The 22,527-nt window shown below is 39.2% G+C and overlaps 2 protein-coding genes across 2 annotated transcripts in view; one reads left to right on the top strand and one right to left on the bottom strand.

Moving 5' to 3' along the window:
• Window positions 1-4,590: 4,590 nt before the first annotated feature.
• On the bottom strand, window positions 4,591-6,462 carry LOC136881154 (ataxin-7-like protein 3). Its single transcript, XM_067153818.1, has one exon. It carries the CDS (start codon window positions 6,175-6,177, stop codon window positions 5,065-5,067), a length of 1,113 nt encoding a protein of 370 aa, XP_067009919.1. The 5' UTR covers window positions 6,178-6,462; the 3' UTR covers window positions 4,591-5,064.
• A 196-nt stretch (window positions 6,463-6,658) lies between these two features.
• The window catches only part of LOC136881153 (glomulin), a 28,968-nt gene continuing 13,099 nt past the window's right edge, over window positions 6,659-22,527 (top strand). The window contains exons 1-2 of the mRNA XM_067153817.2: window positions 6,659-6,713; window positions 20,449-20,506. The gene's annotated coding sequence lies outside the window, so the exon portion shown is untranslated. The remainder of the gene's footprint in view (window positions 6,714-20,448; window positions 20,507-22,527) is intronic.

Raw genomic sequence — 22,527 nt, 5'->3', positions numbered from 1 at the left:
CCTTCATGTTTTGTTATTATTTTGTGTCTCTACAGTTATCTTGTTAGTTTTACTTGATCCCTCTATTTTTATCATTAGATGTTTTTTCCTCATTGTTCTTCCAGTTACTTTTTATGTTAGTATGTGTTACTCCATTGTAAATAAATAAATAAATAAATAAATAAATAAATAAATAAATAAATAAATAAATAGATAGATAGATAGATAGAAGCTGTTTGCTTGTTGTATTCTTTTCCCAATTTCCTTGGTCATCGTTCCATCTTTTGTGATCACACTTCCCAAGTATAACAAAATAAAATACCCTTTAATCAACAAATAATTGTTTATAATTTTTTTTTTTAGTTGTTTTACGTCGCACTGACACAGATAGGTCTTATGGCGACGATGGGATAGGAAAGGGCTAGGAGTGGGAAGGAAGCGGCCATGGCCTTAATTAAGGTACAGCCCCAGCATTTGCCTGGTGTGAAAATGGGAAACCACGGAAAACCATCTTCAGGGCTGCCGACAGTGGGGTTCGAACCTACTATCTCCCGAATACTTGATACTGGCCGCACTTAAGTGACTGCAGCTATCGAGCTCGGTGTTTATAAATTACAGCTAAATATTACAGGTATCCTGTACATTATAAGCAGAATATTTCCCTGTAGACTTGTACAGAACAGCAGTTTTTGGTACCCCTTATTTTGAAGCTGGCATATTTATTGATATTCCTCATTTCTCCTCATCCAATGCAGCAGCTATAGGTGACTGTGGATAGTTTCAAAATTTACTTTACTGACGGTCCATTTTAAATCACCACCTAAGAGATAGGTGTGACAAAATTTTTAACATATTCACACCATGTATTACCTTTGGGTTATGGTTTATATCAGCTCCCTACACCTGACACATGGGGTCAGCTTCAGGTTCCCTTATTGCAGAATCACATAAAAAGAAATATCTAGCTAGTATGTATGTATATATGTATGCACAACTTTTGTCCTGTTTCTTTACAGGGTCGGATATGAAGAGAGATGAATCTTTGCAACGAGTTCTTTACGATCGGATGCCCTTCCTGACTTCAATCTCATCAGAGCAGTTATTGAGATGAAATGAATGACGTAAAATACAAAAGTAGGAAGGGAGAAGGTGAATCCCGGTGCCGGCACATAGCTTACTCCTGTCGAATAGCACCAAGGGGTCTGCTCAAGGCTTCATGTCACCATCCGATGAATGAATCACCATCAACAGCATCATATGATCCTACTCCATATGAGCACTCTGGAGACATTTGGAGTTTAATCCAGACATTTGGCATGCAATCTGGTGATCAGAAATTGTATATCACCACCTATCCTACCCTGCTGCCAACATTCTGAAGGTGAAAATTTTTTCAACCAAGGGTACTCGAGCTCGGTGTCAGACTGTTTAGACTTCAACGCCTTAACGATCATGGCCACCATATCTATATAGTATAAACTGAATGTTTCTAATTTGAAACAGACCAAAATAATGTTTTCACCCTAAGCTGACAAGTGTCAGGTATAGGTGTAAGGCCCCACTGTGGTGTATCAATGGTTGAACTTCCATAATTTATGTTATAAATTAACTTTCACTTCAGCCACCATATAGAATTCGTACACATTTGTTAAACATACTATGAAACACTGATTTAACTTTCAGAACCCAATAAACAAAATATAATACCTTATTTACTTGCATTAACCTCCTCCTGAAAAATACTAAGGTTCCCACCACCAAACTTTGCTAATGCTCCCCTTCATACAAGGAACTTGCAGATCCATTACTGCCAACTTATTTTTTCTTTCAAAGAGAAACATTTAGACTACAAACCGATGCAAAACAAAATTAAGTATGAGTAGAGATATTTTCATTTTTTATATCTTAAGCTAAGCTGTCAGCTATAGGTACAGGGTCAGGCATAGGTGCATCTACCTTACACACATGCATGAATTCACCCTCACAGGAACTGAAATTGATATACATACCAACAAAAGAGAATCTATAGGAAGATTCTTAGAAGAGAATTCTTAGAAGCAAAAAATAACCCTTACAAAGCACTCCAGCCAAGGAAACCAAAGTTCATTACAAACATAAGTTACACATGGACAGATGTGAATTGCATTTTACAGCCCTTCTAAGAACTAGTTACACAATTCCAGCTTTGCATTGACAATTAGCAGAGCAAACAACACTCCACTACTGACTTTAGAAGAAGTGGAAGAAGCAAGTGTATTTGATAATTATTTTAAGTTCACATTTATCAGTAGCACTGCTGAAGTCTCAGGAATCAAAGTTTAAAAAAAAAAAAAAAACTATCAATAAGAAAGCCAATGGACCTGACCCTATATACTACAAACGCTGAAAGATAGGAGTATGTTTCTCTCAGGACAGCGCTATTTAATCAAATGGTAACACCCAAGAAATAGAGATATTCTCTAATCAAAGTTCTGTAGGCCTACAAGGGAAAAAGAAACGCAGACGATCCCAACTGCTATCGAGTAGCAGTTCTAGAGAATATGGCCCTAAAACTCTTGTCAAGCTTACCAACTACTGTGAAAGGCTGACAGAAATTTTTAGAATTCCAATATAATTGGCCCTTTATTGGAAATTATAAATTTTCCACCTAAGTTAACTAATTCTTGGTAGGCAACATTTTGCCTCAGTGTGCCAATTTGTGCTCATTAGTTGGTAACTAGTACACCTACTAAGATGCATGGCAAGTGCAACACTAGTAACCAAGAATGAGTTAGCCTAGCTGGGAAATTTATCATTTCCACTAATAGACCAGTTATATTAGAATTATGAATGTAACCTACTAATTCAGGACAGATATTTCAAGTTCCCTAATCGAAATCTAGAAATTTTAGACTCTGAAATCGCAGAACAGCAGTTCGGTTGCCAGAAACGGAGATCTGCCTTACATGCCATAAATTCCTCTTAGACTATGCAAAAGCCTTTGATTCAGTAAGAAGGAAGATTTTGATTCCAAAACTAGAATCACTCCTCGGAAAAGATCATTAAGCAAATTCATACGTATCCTGATATCTCGAAACTATGTCTACATTCATGATCGACTCAAAGCTCCAAGCCAATATAGGTACGGTACAGGGTCAGGCATAGGTGCATCTATAGTACGTAAAACTTTTAGTGATACTTTGGCTCCCTAGTACTGAATCGGCAGACCTCAGTTATCTTCGAGATTCGTATTGGCAACCTTTGACACACAAACTATGAATTGCCGTGAGACATCTGGCATACACTTTACGTACTAGTACTGTTGCAGTTTACATAGCAAAGGCAAAATATAGAATTCATGCTAAGAACAAGATTTGCATCGAGAAATGTTATATAATGTGTGTGTGTGTGACACACAGTTGCTGGCTTTAGATAATAAAAGTTTAGAAAATTAATTTTGATTGATCATACTATCGATTCAATTTAGATTTCATTTTCATTCAGTTGGCAGTACTAACAGAACCAGGGTAGCTCCCTCCTGTCTCAACCCCGTAAAACCAAGTATCACTAAAAGTTTTGCGGACTATACCATACACGCATGCATGAATTCATGATAAAGAACACGTGCTACATTGCAACAAACTTGATGTGACAGCCAGAATTTCAGAAAACCTCGCTCAATTATACTGGAATGCAAGAAAGCTGATGGATTGGAATCCGGGCTAGCCATAAGATATGACAACAGAATGAAATTTAGGAGTACTGCAGGGAGACCTCCCCCTCGCACCTCAGCCCTTTACTGTTTAACATTGCCACAATGGACCTAACCAAAGAAATTGATGCAGATGTCATGGTTCTAGCATCATGGGAAAAACTGCAAGAAGCATTTAATAAACTTATTAGCCTATATGGGAAGAAGAAAACTTAGAAATTAAACTCACAGAAGATCGTTCTGATGACTTTCCAAAATGGAGGACGATTACACAACATAACTTAACAAAATATAAAATGTTCATGAGTAAACAACTAGAAATATTTAGGGGTGACTCTGCAAACTGGGAAAGTGTTTTGCAAAATATGTCAAGCAGAAAGTTATTACAGCAATCACTGCAATGAATTACATCAAACTACTTCAGAAGCTTTCAATTCAGACATCAATCCCTTTACTTTGCATGAAGATTTCTCTTATCATGACGTATGGAATGGAAATATAGGAATACCTTATGAAAAATAACCTTAAGTTGATTGAAAAAGAAAAATCCATAGGCCCTATATGTAAAGAAGATACTTACTTTGCCTCCCCTGCACCCTAAAGACTAATATGAGAGCTAATTTGAGAATCTTTCTTGTTAGAAGGAATACAACTGAAGGTCCTGCTGGCATCTACAGTCCAGTGCTAAGCAGTAATCAGTGAACTAACTTATATACAAAAAATCAAGCATCTGGAGAGACTTTGCAGCAGAAAAGTTTTCCACGAGCCAGATAGAGGCTGCGTGTGTGAACTGTGCAGGGAAAATTTTAACAGGTACCACACCATAGTGTGCAAAACCAGACCAATATCTTTGAATGAACTCTGTACATAAACTTACGAATCGTATTCAAAATTTTAATTAACCATACATTGCTATTGGCTTCTATAAATACATTTATTAATTATCACTCATCATTTCATTATAAATAACATCCTCCTCCTTAGCTCCTGCCAGGTCAGGGCATTTATGAATAACTCCTTCAAATTTCATTACTCATCATTCCACTATGCATAACTCCTTCAACAGAAGTGTTTTTTCAATAAATATACATAACTGATCAATCAAAACCAAATTAATTCCTGAAAGTTAAATAACACTACCTACAAAATCACTTCTACACAGATATGCGACGCAGTTTTAGGCAAGAAAGTTCACTGGCTGTATCAGAAAATGAAACATTACTGTAACAAGTCATTACTGATTTTATCACAATAACTCTTGCAGTAAAAGAACTAACTTAATTTGTCTCATTTTAATTCTAAAGTTATTTAATGACAATATCCAAAACTGACACAAATGGACACTTTGATTTACTTGCACTCGATACACACAAATAAGCACATAGAATATATTTTCAATCTTGAACACTGGTGTTGTTGCTGCTACTATTGTAGCTGTTGTTATTGTTGTTGTTGCTAGCAAAATTTGGTGAACCTTTGTGATTTTTAGATGAACTTTTGCTCTTGGGTTTAGAAGTCTTTTCACGCTTCTTGGATGAAGAAGAACTGGTTGAGGCAGAGTCAGCAGGAGAAGATGTATTGGAATGTTCCTGTTCCCAGCTTCGACCAAGAGATTCTCGCATGCTTTGACCATCACCTTCTTCATAGGTGTCTACATCTACCTGCACCGTATCAGGTCCAACAATTACTTCAGAAATTTGTGGATTCAGCAAGGCAGCTCGTACAGCACGGCGTTGTTCATCTGTATGTTGTGGGCATCTCATTGATCTCGTACAAAGCCTTCTAGTATGTTCTGAAATAACCCCACATATTTGCACCAGTAAATTTTTCTTTTCTTCATAAGTCATTGAATCATAATTCATGTTGCCATTGCTAATGTCAGAGTTTGTGCCACCCTCCAATGCAGCATCACCATTCCGTGAACCTTTCTGATTTTTGGGACGTCGAGTACCATTGCGGTCCTTTTTCTTCCTTCGCCTATCTGAGCCAGCAGTCCAATCAGCATCATCGTCATCGTCACTCATCATTCCACTATAAGCCGAATTCTCCTTACTATTATTTGCAATTCGTCGACTAGCAATTCTAGAGCTATTTCGTCCCATCCCCATGCATTTTTCAAGATGCGGAGCAAATTTCATCGCACCAAGATTACGTTTACAGCTTGGGCAAACACATTCGTGGGGCTTTTTAATCGGTTGCTGACCGAAAATATCAACATCAGGCGATTCCACAAGTTCAAAATGATTGGAGTCGTGTGTATGAGGTCCATCCTCTGCATTTATAAGTCCTATTTTGGCAGACCGATGGACTTCAAAAATCACACCCAATATAATTTCGTCCAGCAAGGTATTATACAACTCCTCAACAACAGTATCTGATTCGACATTAGCATCATCGCGATAGAACAATCTCAGCTGGTGCTGCATTTGCCTTTCTACTTCTTCGATAGATGCACTTTCGAAATCCATTATTAAAGACTCAATAGTTTTTTTCGAGAATTCCCTCATCTCACCGTCCGTAAGAATTTCACGAAAAACATTTTCAATAACACACAATGAAGCAACTTTCTTGTTCCACGAAATCTCCAGATAATCATTCGGAACACATTTTACTAAGTATCCTGCACAAGCGATATTTGGTTATTCCAAAGACATCAAGCTTGGCTGTCAGGAGTGTCAGCTTCAGCTGGAAACAAAGGAAACATCAACTTTCCACCGCAACAACTCAGTATTGCCAACAGTCACAGATAACAGTAGACAAAACGTTCATCTTTTATTACATCTGACACTCAGTTATAATTATAATCATCGGATATCGTCGTGAAAAATAATATAACCTTTTTAGCACAGTTCGTTAAGCGGAAGAGAAATCTAGAAAAGTTCCATACTTCGTTAATTCAAGTTTCCCAGTCCATACATCTCGACTGGATTTAAATGGTTGCTTTGCTTGAAATAAACAGCTGATCGACCTTGAGTCAGCTGATAGCAAAAAAGATTAAAATATTGGCGCGTGGTTATTTTTGCTTGTTATACTTGAACTAAAGGTAAAATGTAACAGTGTGTAATATCAGTACCTTATAATTTTTTACATCTTCACAAGTAGGACTATGTCAATCGCGACGAACAGTTATTCAGCATTAACACGTTGTATGTGTTCTTCATGAATGAAATTGGTTAGGAATAGCCATTATTTCGTATATTCGATTTTAAATATCTGAAAACTACATAGAAGCATTTATTAAGATTGATTTTTAAAAGCATTATAGTTAGCAAATATTATCTTACAAACTAGTAGGTTGGAATAGCTTGTTACTCTTGCAATTTTACTGTTGTTCAGCAGGAGCAGAACTGTTTCGTCAACGACTGATTTTTACCGGGCTCTTTCCATTCTTGAACTACATTATGTTCCTTATATCTAATTAATGGTTCTGCATTTGCATTTTAATTTACGACCCATTGTTGTGGCTAAATCACATCTGATTTTATTTTCAGGTTGGACTTATACTTTCATAGATTGTATCCATAGTCATTCATTCATTGTAAACATGACACTTTGAAGAACTACAGTGTAATTCATGCCAGGATACAATAATTTTCAAAGTTCAGTTATCATTCCATTAGGGTTAAGTTACAATGATTAGGTATTGGGAAGTTACTTTTCAACTGAAGATCAAAGAAGACTACTCCATCAGTGATTCGGCTTTAAACTAGTAACTTCTTGCTCCCAATTACTAATATTTGAAATTTGTAAGTGTGACTATATCATCCCACAACTACCTCACTCATTTCCCTCATATTCCTCCTGAGTGACACCTAGGCCATCTATGACGGCTAATGGCAGTGCTGTTGAAGATCAAATCAGTCTTCGGGCTGAATACCCAACATACATACCTACATTCCGCCACATGGGGCAAAGAGATTCATGACTAGTAGCCTACTACAGACCCAGAGCTGAGTTATGCATTGTTTCCAAAGCTTGCCTATGTGCTAATTTTATTCATCTTGTTAATTATTGCTTTTGTCCATAATTGTAACTGACTGGGTCGCCTTGAAGTACCAGTACATTGTCAGTTTGAATGATGAGTTGAGTTGCCTCACTCCATCATTGACAGTCAGCAGATTGAAGCTCAGTATGGTTTCTATTAATTGCAGAGGAGAGTTTACTTATCCTAGAATGTGAGAGAGTTTTCTCCTTAGTACCGGTATAGTTCTGTCAACTCCTTCAGTCCACAAAAACTGTGTGTAAGTTAGATATCCTCTTAGTGTGATTATTATTCCCAAATGGTGGTGAGTATTTCTTCTGTTGTCTGAATTGTAGATTTGATCTGTTATTTGGTTAATAACAATGCCGGGCTGAGTGGCTCAGACGGTTGAGACGCTGGCCTTCTGACCCCAACTTGGCAGGTTTTATCCTAGATCACTCTGTCCGGTGGTGTTTGAAGGCGCTTGAATTCGTCAGCGTTGTGTTGTTAAATTAACTGGCACATACATGAGCTCCTGCGGGACAAAATTCCAGCACCTCGGCATGCTCGAAAGTAGTTAGTGAGACATGAAACAAATATTATTATTATTATTATTATTATTATTATTATTATTATTATTATTATTATTATTATTAATAACGATTTTAGTAAACACTTTCAATGGAGCACATTTGAGAACAGTACTGTGATATGCGTATGGTGTATATTATTATCTGCTCCTTTGCCTCTGTATAAGACTTTGACAATAGATAAGACTGGTAAAAATTCTGTTCACCATTTCCGCAAAAGATAGGTTAGAAACTCAGCATGGCACAGTCAAACGGCTTCACAAGTAATAAACAAAGGTTATCATTATCGGTAAATTTAGAGGCGGCAGAGACAGAGCAGGACATTCTAGGTTTAAGAGTGAACAGAAATGAAAACCTACAACCTGTTTTCCAGTCATTGACCGAGTCAGGGATGGATTGAATGAAGCCCCCATCTTACGGCGAGGATGGGAATTGTGATGGCTGCTGAGGCCTGTCGCACTCCTCTGGGGCAATGATTAATGACTAACACATGAAATGATATTGGAGAGTGTTGCTGGAATGAAAGATAACAGGGAAAACCCGGGTACCCTGAGAGTGGACAGAACTGGAATTAATTTATGGCCCGTTCTTAGACATGAGCTTTGGTCTGGTTTGGTTGGAATAGTGGTCTCGATAAGACCATTGGGGTCTGGTATGTTAGGGATGCAACATGGTGTGGCTCAGGTTACGTCACAAGCAATAAGGAGGAAGGCTTGACTTGGCATGGCTGTTTTAATTCTATATTAGTAGGGATGGTTCTCAGGCAAGCACAAAGGAAGAATCTCTCCTTTTTATGACTACTTCGTGTACCATTTTACATCATTTTTCTATGCTTTTTCAGATGTAAATGTTCAGTGGAACCATGAACAATACTCTCTCCTCTGAATATTCTGTTAGTATCTCTGCTGAATGGAATTCCCTCCATCTGCCTAGTTTTTTCAAACTTGTTTTATTGTGAATATAAGAATTTTAAAAAAAATATTGGACCAGGGTTTGCTTTTCTTCCCAGTTGGCTTTACCTGTTCTGATTCCTGAAGGACTGTTTGCAGCATGTCAAGAGCTTCGTCAGTGTTTCTGATTTCATTGAGTGAAATTGTTCCATCTCTTTCTAGACTTTCTTTCAGAAGCCTTGTGTTGATCCACCATACTGCTCATTGTTGTGCTGCTTTTAAGATTTTTAAACTGGCTGTGATGAAACGGATTTCAAGTTGTATGTGGTTATACGAGGGCGAATCAAAACTTTTACACTACTTTACAATACCTGAGCGAGACATTGCATGCTCACCATATACAGCAGTGATTTCATGATGAATGTCTGTGTAATTGAGCCATTTAGCCTGTAGAAATCTGATCGTTGCATGCCCCTTCAATTTGGAGTGAACATCCAGTTGACGGGCCATTGAGCCTAGCCCGCTCTGCACACACACAACACGATGGGATACCACACCAACCTTTTTATTGGACATGTCAGCAGTTACTATAGCTTGCTCCACATTGGCCAGTCATGACACACAGCGTGCTTTCGCGGCAAGCTAGTGTAACTTACTTTCTTATTCGCCCTTGTATAAGTTGGAATCGCTTGTCACTATTCATCTTGTTGAATCCAAAAACTATGAATTCTATATTAGTATTGGTGGTTGTGCATTATTTTCATATTTCACCCCATTTTCTGTAACTTTTATAATTCATTCCCACCCCTACGGGCGCTCGGGTATCTTACCCCCATAGTAATTTTTTCCAGATAGTAAGTCATATGTATATCAAGTTTGGTTGAGAGGTATGCTAGAACATGCACACATACATACATCCATAATCTCGGTCATTTTGGACATTCTTTTTCACCCCAACTAACCCTTATTCCGACTGGGGATGATCTTTGACTTAAAAGGCATCCAGAGTTTCACAGTTCATCTCAGCAACCCTAAAAACTATGGATTCGACACTAATAATGGTCATTTTTAGTTATATTTCACCCCCTACCCCTAGGGATTCTAGTGTAGGGGTGTCTTGCACCCTCAGTGTATTTTTTTTTCTTTTCTTAGAGAGGGCGAGTTGTCCGTACGGTTAGGGGCATGCAGCTGTGAGCTTGCATCCGGGAGATAGGTCTAGTGGGTTCGGACTCCACCGTCGGCAGCCCTGAAGATGGTTTTCCGTGGTTTCCCATTTTCACACCAGGCAAATGCTGGGGCTGTACCTTTATTAAGGCCACGGCCGCTTCCTTCATGCTCCTAGGCTTTTCCTATCCCATCGTCACCATAAAACCTGCCTGTGTTGGTGCGATGTAAAGCAAGTTGTAATGAGTATTTTTTCTGGATAATAGTTCATGCTGTGGGTTACTGTAGTCGCGTCCTAGTTCGTGAACCCTGGGCAATGGCTGAGTGGCCTAGTAAGTGGTCTTGAGAGTTGGGATACTATTTGTTGCAGAATGGGAGTGGGCATCTCGGACATATTCTGAGTCATGGCCCTCCTTGTGCTCAGGCGGCTAGGGCTGTACAATCCACGGGAGGTCCCTAACCCATTAGAGGAGAGATCCTCACTTGGACTACGTGTAAGTAGGTTAGCATCCTGCTTCATGAATTTACTGAGCTCAGAACATTTTAAGCAAGCCTCGGACCTCTGGGAGTCCCACTCCCATTTGACAGGCTGGGGACTCCTTGTGACAGCTTGGTGAATGGAATTTGATGGAGAGCTACCGGTATCAATTTTAATGGAGCTTATGGAAGAAAGAAAGTAGAACTGGCTGTGTCAGCAACGAGGATGCATCTGGATGTGCTAGGAGTAAGTGATATTCGGGTAAGAGGAGATAACGAGGAAGAGATAGGAGATTATAAAGTGTACTTGACAGAAAGGGAAGGGCAGAGTCCGGGGTAGGGCTCTTTATCAGGAATACCATTGCACGCAACATAGTTTCTGTTAGGCACGTAAATGAGCGAATGATGTGGGTAGATTTGTCAGTTGGAGGAATTAGGACTGGAATTGTCTCCGTTATTCACGATGTGAGGGTGCAGATGAGGATGAAGATGACAAATTTTATGAAGCATTGAGTGACATCGTGGTCAGGGTCAACAGTAAGGATAGAATAGTGTTAATGGGCGATTTCAATGCGAGAGTTGGAAATAGAACTGAAGGATATGAAAAGGTGATTGGTAAATGTGGGTAAGATATGGAAGCTAATAGGAATGGTAAGTGCTTGTTGGACTCTTGTGCTAGTATGGGTTTAGCAGTTACGAATACATTCTTCTAGCGTAAGGCTATTCACTGCTACACATGGGAAGCTAGGAGTACCAGATCCATAATAGACTCTATCTTAACTGACTTCAATTTCAGGAAATCTGTTAGGAATATATGGGTTTTTCGGGGACTTTTCGATGATGCAGACCGCTATTCGTTTGCAGACAGATTTCACATTCTCTGTCCTAGGCCCAGAGATAATTAGTTCACTACAGATCAGATGAGGAAATTAGACACAGCAGAAATTAGACAGGAGTACATGGATATAATTAGCGAGAAGTTCCAAACAGTGGACAGTAAGCAGGTTCAGGATATAGAAAGAGAGTGGGTGGCATACAGGGATGCGTTAGTAGAAACAGCAAGGGAATGCCTAGGAACAACTGTGTGTAAAGATGGGTAAAAGCGAACATCTTGGTGGAATGATGAAGTGAGAGCAGCTTGTAAACGTGAAAAGAAGGCTTATCAGAAATGTCATCTCGGGGACCCTGAAAACTATTGATTCAACACTATTTTCAATTATTTTTATATCTCACCCTCCTCGCCCCCATCCCTAGGATGCTATGGGTGTCTTACCCCCACGCAGTTTGTCTCCTGATAGTCACACCAGGCAAATGCTGGGGCTGTACCTTAATTAAGGCCACAGCCGCTTCCTTCCAACTCCTAGGCCTTTCCTATCCCATCGTCGCCATAAGACCTATCTGTGTCGGTGCGACGTAAAGCCCCTAGCAAAAAAAAAAAAAAAAAAAAATAGTCATAAATGTACCAGATTTGGTTGAAATTGCTCCAGTAGTCCCAAAAACTATGTACCTGTATTCAACACTAATATTGGTAGTTTTTAAGTTATATTTATATTTCACCCCCTCCCCTAGGCTTGCCCCCACAGCATTTTTTACAGATAATAAGTGATATTTGTACCAAATTTAGTTGACAGCTATGTTGAAACACACACACACACACACACGCCTGATCTCAGTCATTTTGGTAATTTTCTTTTTTCACCCTTTCTCCCCCCCCCCCCCCCAATAGGTTTTCTCCGGCTACTCCAGTTTTCCCTGTCATCATTCATTCGGGCAACACTCTCCATTCTCATTTCATAGCATCTATCAGTCATTAATAAATCACTTTGGGAGTGGCGACCCCATCGTACTAACAGTCTATGTCTGCTTCATTCATTCCATTCCTGACCCGGTCAATGACTGGAAAACAGGTTGTAGGTTTTCATTTTTCATTTCTCCCCCCCCCCCCCCCCAATGCCAAGAGGGCTGAACTTGGACTTTACAAGAGTCATGCGCATTACTATTCATTTCAGCAACCCCGAAAACTATGTATTTGACACTATTTTCGATTATTTTTATATCACCCACACCCTTATGAGTGCTAGGTGTGTCTTACCGCCACATAGTAAGTCATAAGTGTACCAAGTTTAGTCGAAATTGCTCCAGTGGTTAGGAGGAAATGTCATTCACACACACACACACACACACACACACACACACACACACACACACACACACACACACACAGTTTCACGTGTTGTGTATATAGATTGTCACCAGGATCTACATGACACAGAATTGCAGCTGAGTTTTAGCTAACCACACTAGGGAAAACATGTCGGACTCTTACATGAATATGTGCTGATAAACAAATTGATAAAATACCACAAAATGGAGGGTGAACATCAACTTTATGGCATTATGGCACTATTCCGTGTCAGGCAAGTCCCAGTACTAATACCAATATAAATGGTCCGTTATTGGACATTATAAATTTTCCAGCCAGCTCATTCTTGGTTGCCAGCGTTTCGCCCTCGTGTGCTAGGGTGGGCTCATCAGTTGGTACCTAGCACACCTACCAATACGCTGGCTAGTGCATACCGTGGAGGCCACTGCGTAGGCTAACTGGAGCCACCGGCAGTGCCAATGCACTAAGAGACTTTGTCTCATCACTAAAAATTGATGCCTGCTTGGCCATCAGATGATATAGATATTGATTCCCATAGGGAATCTGAAATATTTGTCCTGAATGAGCAAATTTATAATACCAATATAAATGGTCCGTTATTGGACATTATAAATTTTCCAGCCAGCTCATTCTTGGTTGCCAGCGTTTCGCCCTCGTGTGCTAGGGTGGGCTCATCAGTTGGTACCTAGCACACCTACCAATACGCTGGCTAGTGCATACCGTGGAGGCCACTGCGTAGGCTAACTGGAGCCACCGGCAGTGCCAATGCACTAAGAGACTTTGTCTCATCACTAAAAATTGATGCCTGCTTGGCCATCAGATGATATAGATATTGATTCCCATAGGGAATCTGAAATATTTGTCCTGAATGAGCAAATTTATAATACCAATATAAATGGTCCGTTATTGGACATTATAAATTTTCCAGCCAGCTCATTCTTGGTTGCCAGCGTTTCGCCCTCGTGTGCTAGGGTGGGCTCATCAGTTGGTACCTAGCACACCTACCAATACGCTGGCTAGTGCATACCGTGGAGGCCACTGCGTAGGCTAACTGGAGCCACCGGCAGTGCCAATGCACTAAGAGACTTTGTCTCATCACTAAAAATTGATGCCTGCTTGGCCATCAGATGATATAGATATTGATTCCCATAGGGAATCTGAAATATTTGTCCTGAATGAGCAAATTTATAATACCAATATAAATGGTCCGTTATTGGACATTATAAATTTTCCAGCCAGCTCATTCTTGGTTGCCAGCGTTTCGCCCTCGTGTGCTAGGGTGGGCTCATCAGTTGGTACCTAGCACACCTACCAATACGCTGGCTAGTGCATACCGTGGAGGCCACTGCGTAGGCTAACTGGAGCCACCGGCAGTGCCAATGCACTAAGAGACTTTGTCTCATCACTAAAAATTGATGCCTGCTTGGCCATCAGATGATATAGATATTGATTCCTCCACGTGGCCTCCACGGTATGCACTAGCCAGCGTATTGGTAGGTGTGCTAGGTACCAACTGATGAGCCCACCCTAGCACACGAGGGCGAAACGCTGGCAACCAAGAATGAGCTGGCTGGAAAATTTATAATGTCCAATAACGGACCATTTATATTGGTATTATAAATTTGCTCATTCAGGACAAATATTTCAGATTCCCTATGGGAATCAATATCTATATCATCTGATGGCCAAGCAGGCATCAATTTTTAGTGATGAGACAAAGTCTCTTAGTGCATTGGCACTGCCGGTGGCTCCAGTTAGCCTACGCAGTGGCCTCCACGGTATGCACTAGCCAGCGTATTGGTAGGTGTGCTAGGTACCAACTGATGAGCCCACCCTAGCACACGAGGGCGAAACGCTGGCAACCAAGAATGAGCTGGCTGGAAAATTTATAATGTCCAATAACGGACCATTTATATTGGTATTATAAATTTGCTCATTCAGGACAAATATTTCAGATTCCCTATGGGAATCAATATCTATATCATCTGATGGCCAAGCAGGCATCAATTTTTAGTGATGAGACAAAGTCTCTTAGTGCATTGGCACTGCCGGTGGCTCCAGTTAGCCTACGCAGTGGCCTCCACGGTATGCACTAGCCAGCGTATTGGTAGGTGTGCTAGGTACCAACTGATGAGCCCACCCTAGCACACGAGGGCGAAACGCTGGCAACCAAGAATGAGCTGGCTGGAAAATTTATAATGTCCAATAACGGACCATTTATATTGGTATTATAAATTTGCTCATTCAGGACAAATATTTCAGATTCCCTATGGGAATCAATATCTATATCATCTGATGGCCAAGCAGGCATCAATTTTTAGTGATGAGACAAAGTCTCTTAGTGCATTGGCACTGCCGATGGCTCCAGTTAGCCTACGCAGTGGCCTCCACGGTATGCACTAGCCAGCGTATTGGTAGGTGTGCTAGGTACCAACTGATGAGCCCACCCTAGCACACGAGGGCGAAACGCTGGCAACCAAGAATGAGCTGGCTGGAAAATTTATAATGTCCAATAACGGACCATTTATATTGGTATTATAAATTTGCTCATTCAGGACAAATATTTCAGATTCCCTATGGGAATCAATATCTATATCAAGTCCCAGTACTGCCACTAAGAACATGAAACAGTTTCTCATGGCCTGGGCACCTGTCTGCATGGGGAAGTGATGAGAAACCACTGTTACTCTGTCACGTGATTGCATACTCTTGCTTATTACGCGACAAAGCCCATGGTTTGTCTGCCAGTGTGAATGATCGCTATACTAACATAACGTTTCAGCCTGGCACAGTTTGATGTTACTATCATCAAGGAAATATTGCCCCCATTATTGCCTGGCTAAGCCCAGCCGGGGAGCGAGAGATCCCGAGGTGGACCGTTCGTTCCTGGCTTTCCGTTTTCTAGAGTCATTTAAGTGTAAAGGGGTTGGCGACCAAGCAAAATCAAATAAATTTTTTTTAAACAACATTCTTACATTTATTAACACAAGTATTTGTAACATAAAAATATCCTTGCTGGATTTCTTACAGCAAACTTTCATAATATCTCATTCTCCAGTAGCATTTTGTAACCAAATGTACTTCTCGTCCTCCAGCATTACTGGTCTGGAATGAAAATTAACAAACAAAATTAGGCCTTTTACTGCCTTTAAAAATTAAAGTATTTAACTGAAAGAGTCTAAAGACTTCAATAAAGGTTTGTACAAAATTAGTAGACAGCTATCTCGCTTATTATTCCACAGAAAAATTTGCTAAAGGCTCAATGAATTTCTATTAATCTCAACACGTGGTGAATGTTGAATTCTGATGAATCTCAGTCTTTAAAGTGTATAATACTCATCAATAACACCAGTAGAAGTTTTAGTGAAACTCAAAATTAATTCCAAAATTTTATAATTAACTAATTATTATTATTATTATTATTATTATTATTATTATTAATTATCTCTAACCTTGTCTGTGTAATATTTTACTTTGTCATCACACGATCGTGTTTTCCAACTAGTGTATCTCACTAAATAATTCTCATAGCTATTATAATTCACATTTTAAAATGATTATTCTTCAATTAATTACTATTACTCATTATCACTGAATCCAAGTTGATCATGTCATTCGTGAACGTTTAATTCTTACATTTGCATAGCATTCAAAAATTCAAATTAATTTGAAAATATTTCAAAATTTAAATATAAATGTGTTGGAAAATTTCTTATCCACGTGTGAGTTAATTGGAAATTAATTTACAAATCGCTTGCCTTTGCGGAAAAATAACGAGACGATCTTTCCCTTAAATCTTAATAAACAGCAAATTAAATCCTAATCTAGTCTTACTTGACACTAATCTCATTAAACTTTTCCTTAAGGTGCGTAAAATAAATCCTCATGGTGACAAACAACGTTGAACACAATCTGTGCCGTTGGCATAAATGCACGACCAGATTAAATCACATTGACCAATCAAAGACGAGGAAAATATTTATAATTACAACACACACACACACACACACACACACACACACACACACACACACACACACACACACACACACACACACACACACACACACACACACACACACACACACACACACCACATTCACACAAGGTAACACGTACTTTTTATATACATTATTTACAGCGAATCCTGCCCTTAAAAATGTATTCTTTATTTTTAAGCATGGTCACGTCGATAGTTTCCGGGAGGATAAGTTTGTGTAAGGAAATACTCTTTCTTCAGTAGTGGCTAGTGATTGAAATTCGTGATATCACTTGGGTTGAAATATTCCTCAGACAATGATGGAGATTCATCTAAATTTCCGAAATTTTGTTTGAAGATTCCAATAAGATTCCATAATCATCACCATCACATGGGTTACAAGTCGCAAACATCGCGTTCGTGAGCCCCAATTGCGTTATTATTACTCCCTATTCATGAAATATATATACAACATGTGCTCCACTAATAATAAATAATTGTGCTCCCAAAGACACAACAAGAAGTCATTCATCAATAATAAATTCTCCAATTAATAAATTACATAATTAACATCCTGCAGGATAGCCGTATTCCAGGCACATCATGAACTGAGCACATTAAATCTCACATATAAGGAATCTAAAATAAGTTATAGCTCACGACCATTTAATTCCAATTTAACCCGATCTTTACTTGATTTTATTATTATTCAAGTGATTATTATATCTATCAATCCTCATGAAATATCATTAAATCAGATGACTCGATCCTAAAGAATACAAGTGATCTTAAAATGACACTAGATTTGATCCTATCTCACATAATTCCAATCCAGATTAATTCCAATATCACAGGCAAATAAATAAAGTTTTATCACGTGGTCAGTGATTTTTAGATATATCTAACTCATATGCATGGGAACTCACTCAGAGACAGACTACACATCTAATCTAATAGGTTCCAAATTTCAGTCACACACATGTAACTCGACTACCATGACACCTCAAGAAATGGAAAAATGAAATATTTCTATCTACAACAAGAACTAATAGAGCTACAATTTAAAGAAGAAAGATCCTCTAGTTTTACAAAGATGAAAAAGAAAATAAATTTTGAGATGGTTCTCAAGTTTTAGATGAGGTTTGATCCCAGGTTGCAGTCAGTCATTCCGGCATTTCCCCGGTCAGTCACCTTCCCTGTCCAGAAGCGCCTCACATATTTAGAAGATCATGGAGACACGGCAGTAGACGTCCCACGATGAAATTAAAATGCTCATAGTAGAGGAGTAATCCATCTTGATGTACACAGCAATCACTGGGATGAATTCCGTCGCGTTCCGGAAGTGTGGGCTGTAACTAAGACGTTAAATATTAAGATATGCTCACACGCAGAATTATTGAATGTTCTCCTGGATAAATACACTTAAATTGGATCTCCTAAGTTGGAATTCACTCCATAAGAATTGTTAATAAACTTCACTAAATTCAGCAGAACGGATGTCTGCTTGCACGGCAAAGTTCTCCTTCCACGTGGTTACGATGAACAGCGGAGCGACAACAGAATAACGTAGATCAGAGTAGACCAGAGTAGAGTACAGCAGAGTAGAGAATGATTTACTTTGAACATGGCTTTTTATAGCCTTGGCTCGGGAGGTGTGTATTTTTTGAAGAGGATCATTGGTTCACGGGGTCTCTTATAATTGGCTACGTCTGTTCTCAAAGCTTGCTCGCAGTCCAGGTCGTCCGTGCGTGGCAGGCTAGAAACACAGGCTCGTCACGTGATCTACCTTGCATTCAGTCGAATGTGGATCAATGCATCGCCCCTCTGAATGACAAAAAAAAAAAAAAAAAACAGTTTGGAGCTCGTTCACTGCTTCCCAAATGACAAATACAGCTCCCGGCAAACAATAAAACTTTTAATGTTAACTTGTCGTAAATATTCTAGAGATCGCCAAATTTGAAGGGGACAGTATATCCTGTTATAATCAGAAGTAGAATTAATCCTTGGAAAACCCCTTGTGGCTGGGGGATGCAGATGAAGAATACACACACGGTATCCCCTGCCTGTTGTAAGAGGTGGCCAAAAGATGATTGAATTAGAACCATTATTATTAAGCATATGGAATTTACATAATGACAAGTATATACAATATTATACAAAAGAAAAACCTGCAAAGAATACATGATACTAAGTTGGGAACAATTACACATGGATATCTAAATTATTTATCCACTGCACTAGGGATACTGAGACTTCAGCAAAGTCTTTCCGGTCTCCACCATAAGCACGCAGAGGGCATTCATCCATTATATGATGCATGGTCTGGACCAATGCACCACAATCACGCGTTGGAGAGTCCCTGAAGCCCTACTGGTAAAGGGAGAATGCAGATCTTCCACAATTAGTGTGAAACCTAATGAGACTACTTATAATCAGTACCATCATGCAAGAAACAACATGGATCACCTTTGCTTGCAAGTAGTACCACTATATTAGGTACACAATAGGTTTGTGATTAGTACGCCTATGGGAGGAACACCATCGGTTTGTGTTGACTATGAGCAGTGCTGTAATGTTAGAAACACCATAGGTCTGCATTACCTGTGAGTAGTACCACAATATGTGGAACACCATAAGTCTATGTTACTCATGATTAGTACCGCTACATGAGAAATACTGTGGTTCTTGTTTTCCTAGCGATAAGTACCATTATGAGGGGCCTGGACTTTGGACCCCTTTAGTCAACAAGCATCATCGATTCAGGATTGTGCTTTGAGAGCAACCCTTTGGTCAGTAATAATATTGTTTTAAAATAGTTTCTGAGAAGGTGGGGCATTGCGTGTCAAATCCACCGATTGTTTTAAGTTCATAATCATTGTAAGTCTCTTTCTTACTGAATTCTGATCGGTGTATTACTTTTGGAATTATTTTTAACTTTCAATATTGTGAGCTTGATCTGCTGATTATTTTAAATTCATATTTGTCCATTCATTCTTCATCATCTCGTTTTGAATTCTGGTCAGTTTTGGACTTTTAAATTATCATTACATTTAGTCTCATATCATACCTTTATGGGCCAGTGACCTAAATGTTGGGCCCCTTTGAACAACAAGCATCATCATCATCATCATCATCAATCCTTAGAAATATATTTGAACTCTGTTGGAATATCATCATTACAGAGTTTGTTTTACAACTGAATAATCCAGTATGTGGAGTAAACAAGGAATCATTTTAGACTGTGAAACACTTGTCACGTCCCAGAGTCGAACTCGGGTCAAGAAAGGAGACGTCAGGTCTCGAAAGTCAAACACAGGACAGCTATTCTCTCCGGGAATCGAACCTATGGCTAGGAACGTAGGAGAGGAATAGTGTCTCTGGGTTTATATAGGTAATGCAGTTAATATAAAGTAAAGAAATATAATAATATAGTATGAATAAGAATTATATTCTGTATTGAGTTGTTGTAAGACTAGCCACTAGGCATACTACATTACTGTTTACTTGTAACTGCATAGTTTTCATTAATTTGTAATCATTCTTTACCTTGCAGGTCTCTTGGATCTGTACAGATGTCTCAAAGATCTCAAGTTATTCAGCTTTATAAAACGGTAAGTTTTATATTTTTAATGTTACTTTTTTTTTTTGCTATTTGCTTTACGTCGCACTGACACAGTCTGGTCTTATGGCGACGATGGGATAGGAAACTCCTAGGAGTTGGAAGGAAGCGGCCATGGCCTTAATTAAGGTACAACCCCAGCATTTGCCTGGTGTGAAAAAGGGAAGCCACGGAAAACCATCTTCAGGGCTGTCGACAGTGGGATTTGAACCCACTATCTCCCGGATTCAAGCTCACATGATTCATGAGATTAGTTACATGTAATATTCAAGCTCACAGCCGCGTGCCCCTCACTGTACGGCCAACTCACTCAGTTTTTAATGTTACACTAATGGTTTGTTAAACATTATAATTGTACGGTTCATTATTGTTTTTCATCTTGCTCCAGTTCTTGTGTTAACCATGTCCTTTTACAATATAGACTGTTGTATCTTTGTTCACTTTGCAAGCCAGGGTGAGTAAACTGAATACCTCCTTGATCTCCCTTTCTTAGCTCATATTTCAGAATTTTTCAATACAATATAACTATCACCTTGTAGGCATGCCTCTGTTGCTTTCATCCTTCCCTGTAGTCTCCCAGTAATCACCTCGTCCATTTGTATTGTTAGAACCGCATCTTCATAGTCATTTCACAACTAGACCTCCATCTGTACACACGTAATCCTTTCCAAAGCATTCACTCTTGTACCCTCTCATGTTACCATAGAGTACTGTTTTGTACTCGTTTACACACAGTGTGCGACATCTAACATCTGAACCAACATGTGCATGTGAATCAAGTATTGTACAGTTGTGGTTGATTTAGATAATATCAACGACATTACTGACAAAATGTTAATGAACAGTGGATCCACCATTTTAATGCTGGTACACTGACCTAGCGAGTTGGCCGTGAGTTACGGTCGTGTAGCTATGAGCTTGCATTCAGGAGATGGTAGGTTCGAATCCCACAGTCAGCAGCACTGAAGTTGGTTTTCCCTTGTTTCCCATTTTCACACCAAGCAAATACTAATGCTGTAGCTTAATTAAGGCCATGGCCTCTGCCTTCCCAATCCTAGCCCTTTACCATCCTTGCATTGCTGATGTGTTACTGCAACGTTAAACCACTAGCAAAAGAAGGTTTACACCGAATGGACTATGCGAGTTGTCTGTGGTATTGTGCATAGGATTTTCAGATCACTGAAGGCATGGGGGCACTGAAAGAAAATTGACTATCAATAAATCCAGTGTAATTGTTATTCATGGTACAAATTTCAAAGACCATAGTTAGGTCCATGTTTATGAAGGTCAGGGAGCTACTAGAAAAGTGCAGGAGATCATCAGAATGTTGGATGTTTGTTAGAACAGGAAGTACTGATGGGTGAAACGATGACTGGAAGCTTGACCCAATTAGATCCTCTGTTTCATCATTTTTAGAACATCACGTAACAACTGTTGAGAGATCCATAGTATTAAACATTGAGAAGTACATTCTAGGTGGAACATTATCGATGTGTTGTCGATCAGTAGGATTATTATTATTTTATTTTAATTTGCAAATTGACTACTGAGGATCGTGCTACAATTTTTTTTTTGTCTGAAGTTTTCTCTTCCTCCAGTTCTCCCTCATATCGGTATCGGTGCTATACTGGTTGTTCTGTTCATCCGCCGAGGCTCTTCCCATCTTTGCAGTTCTTTCAATTTGAAACCCTTCCAAATTTTGAATTGTGGTCCGAAATGTTTTCCTGTCTAACATCTGAACTTCCTGGATGTTAGACGTCTCTACATTTTTATGAACTTCCTTAATCAATCCATCCATCATTGCTTTCTTGTTCCACAGGTAGTCGAATAAATTTTTGGTTAGTCTGCTTTTGTCCATTTTGTACAAATGTTCGAGAAATGATAACTTGTCTTTTTCATGGTCTCTGAAATTTTCTTCACATATTTGTAGACTTAATTGTTGTTCCGAAGTTTCCAGCCGGTTTCTGTCTGGGTTGGGCCCAAGATTTTCCACATTATTCTTTCTACGATCCC

This window comes from Anabrus simplex, chromosome 9 (genome assembly GCF_040414725.1).
Source record: "Anabrus simplex isolate iqAnaSimp1 chromosome 9, ASM4041472v1, whole genome shotgun sequence".
NCBI lineage: Eukaryota > Metazoa > Arthropoda > Insecta > Orthoptera > Tettigoniidae > Anabrus > Anabrus simplex.
This window is presented reverse-complemented; position numbering and strand designations above follow the sequence as displayed.

Bases quoted from the DNA above. Each gene is read 5' to 3' on its own strand.
- LOC136881154 (XM_067153818.1), bottom strand. From the start codon at position 6,177: ATGAGGGAATTCTCGAAAAAAACTATTGAGTCTTTAATAATGGATTTC.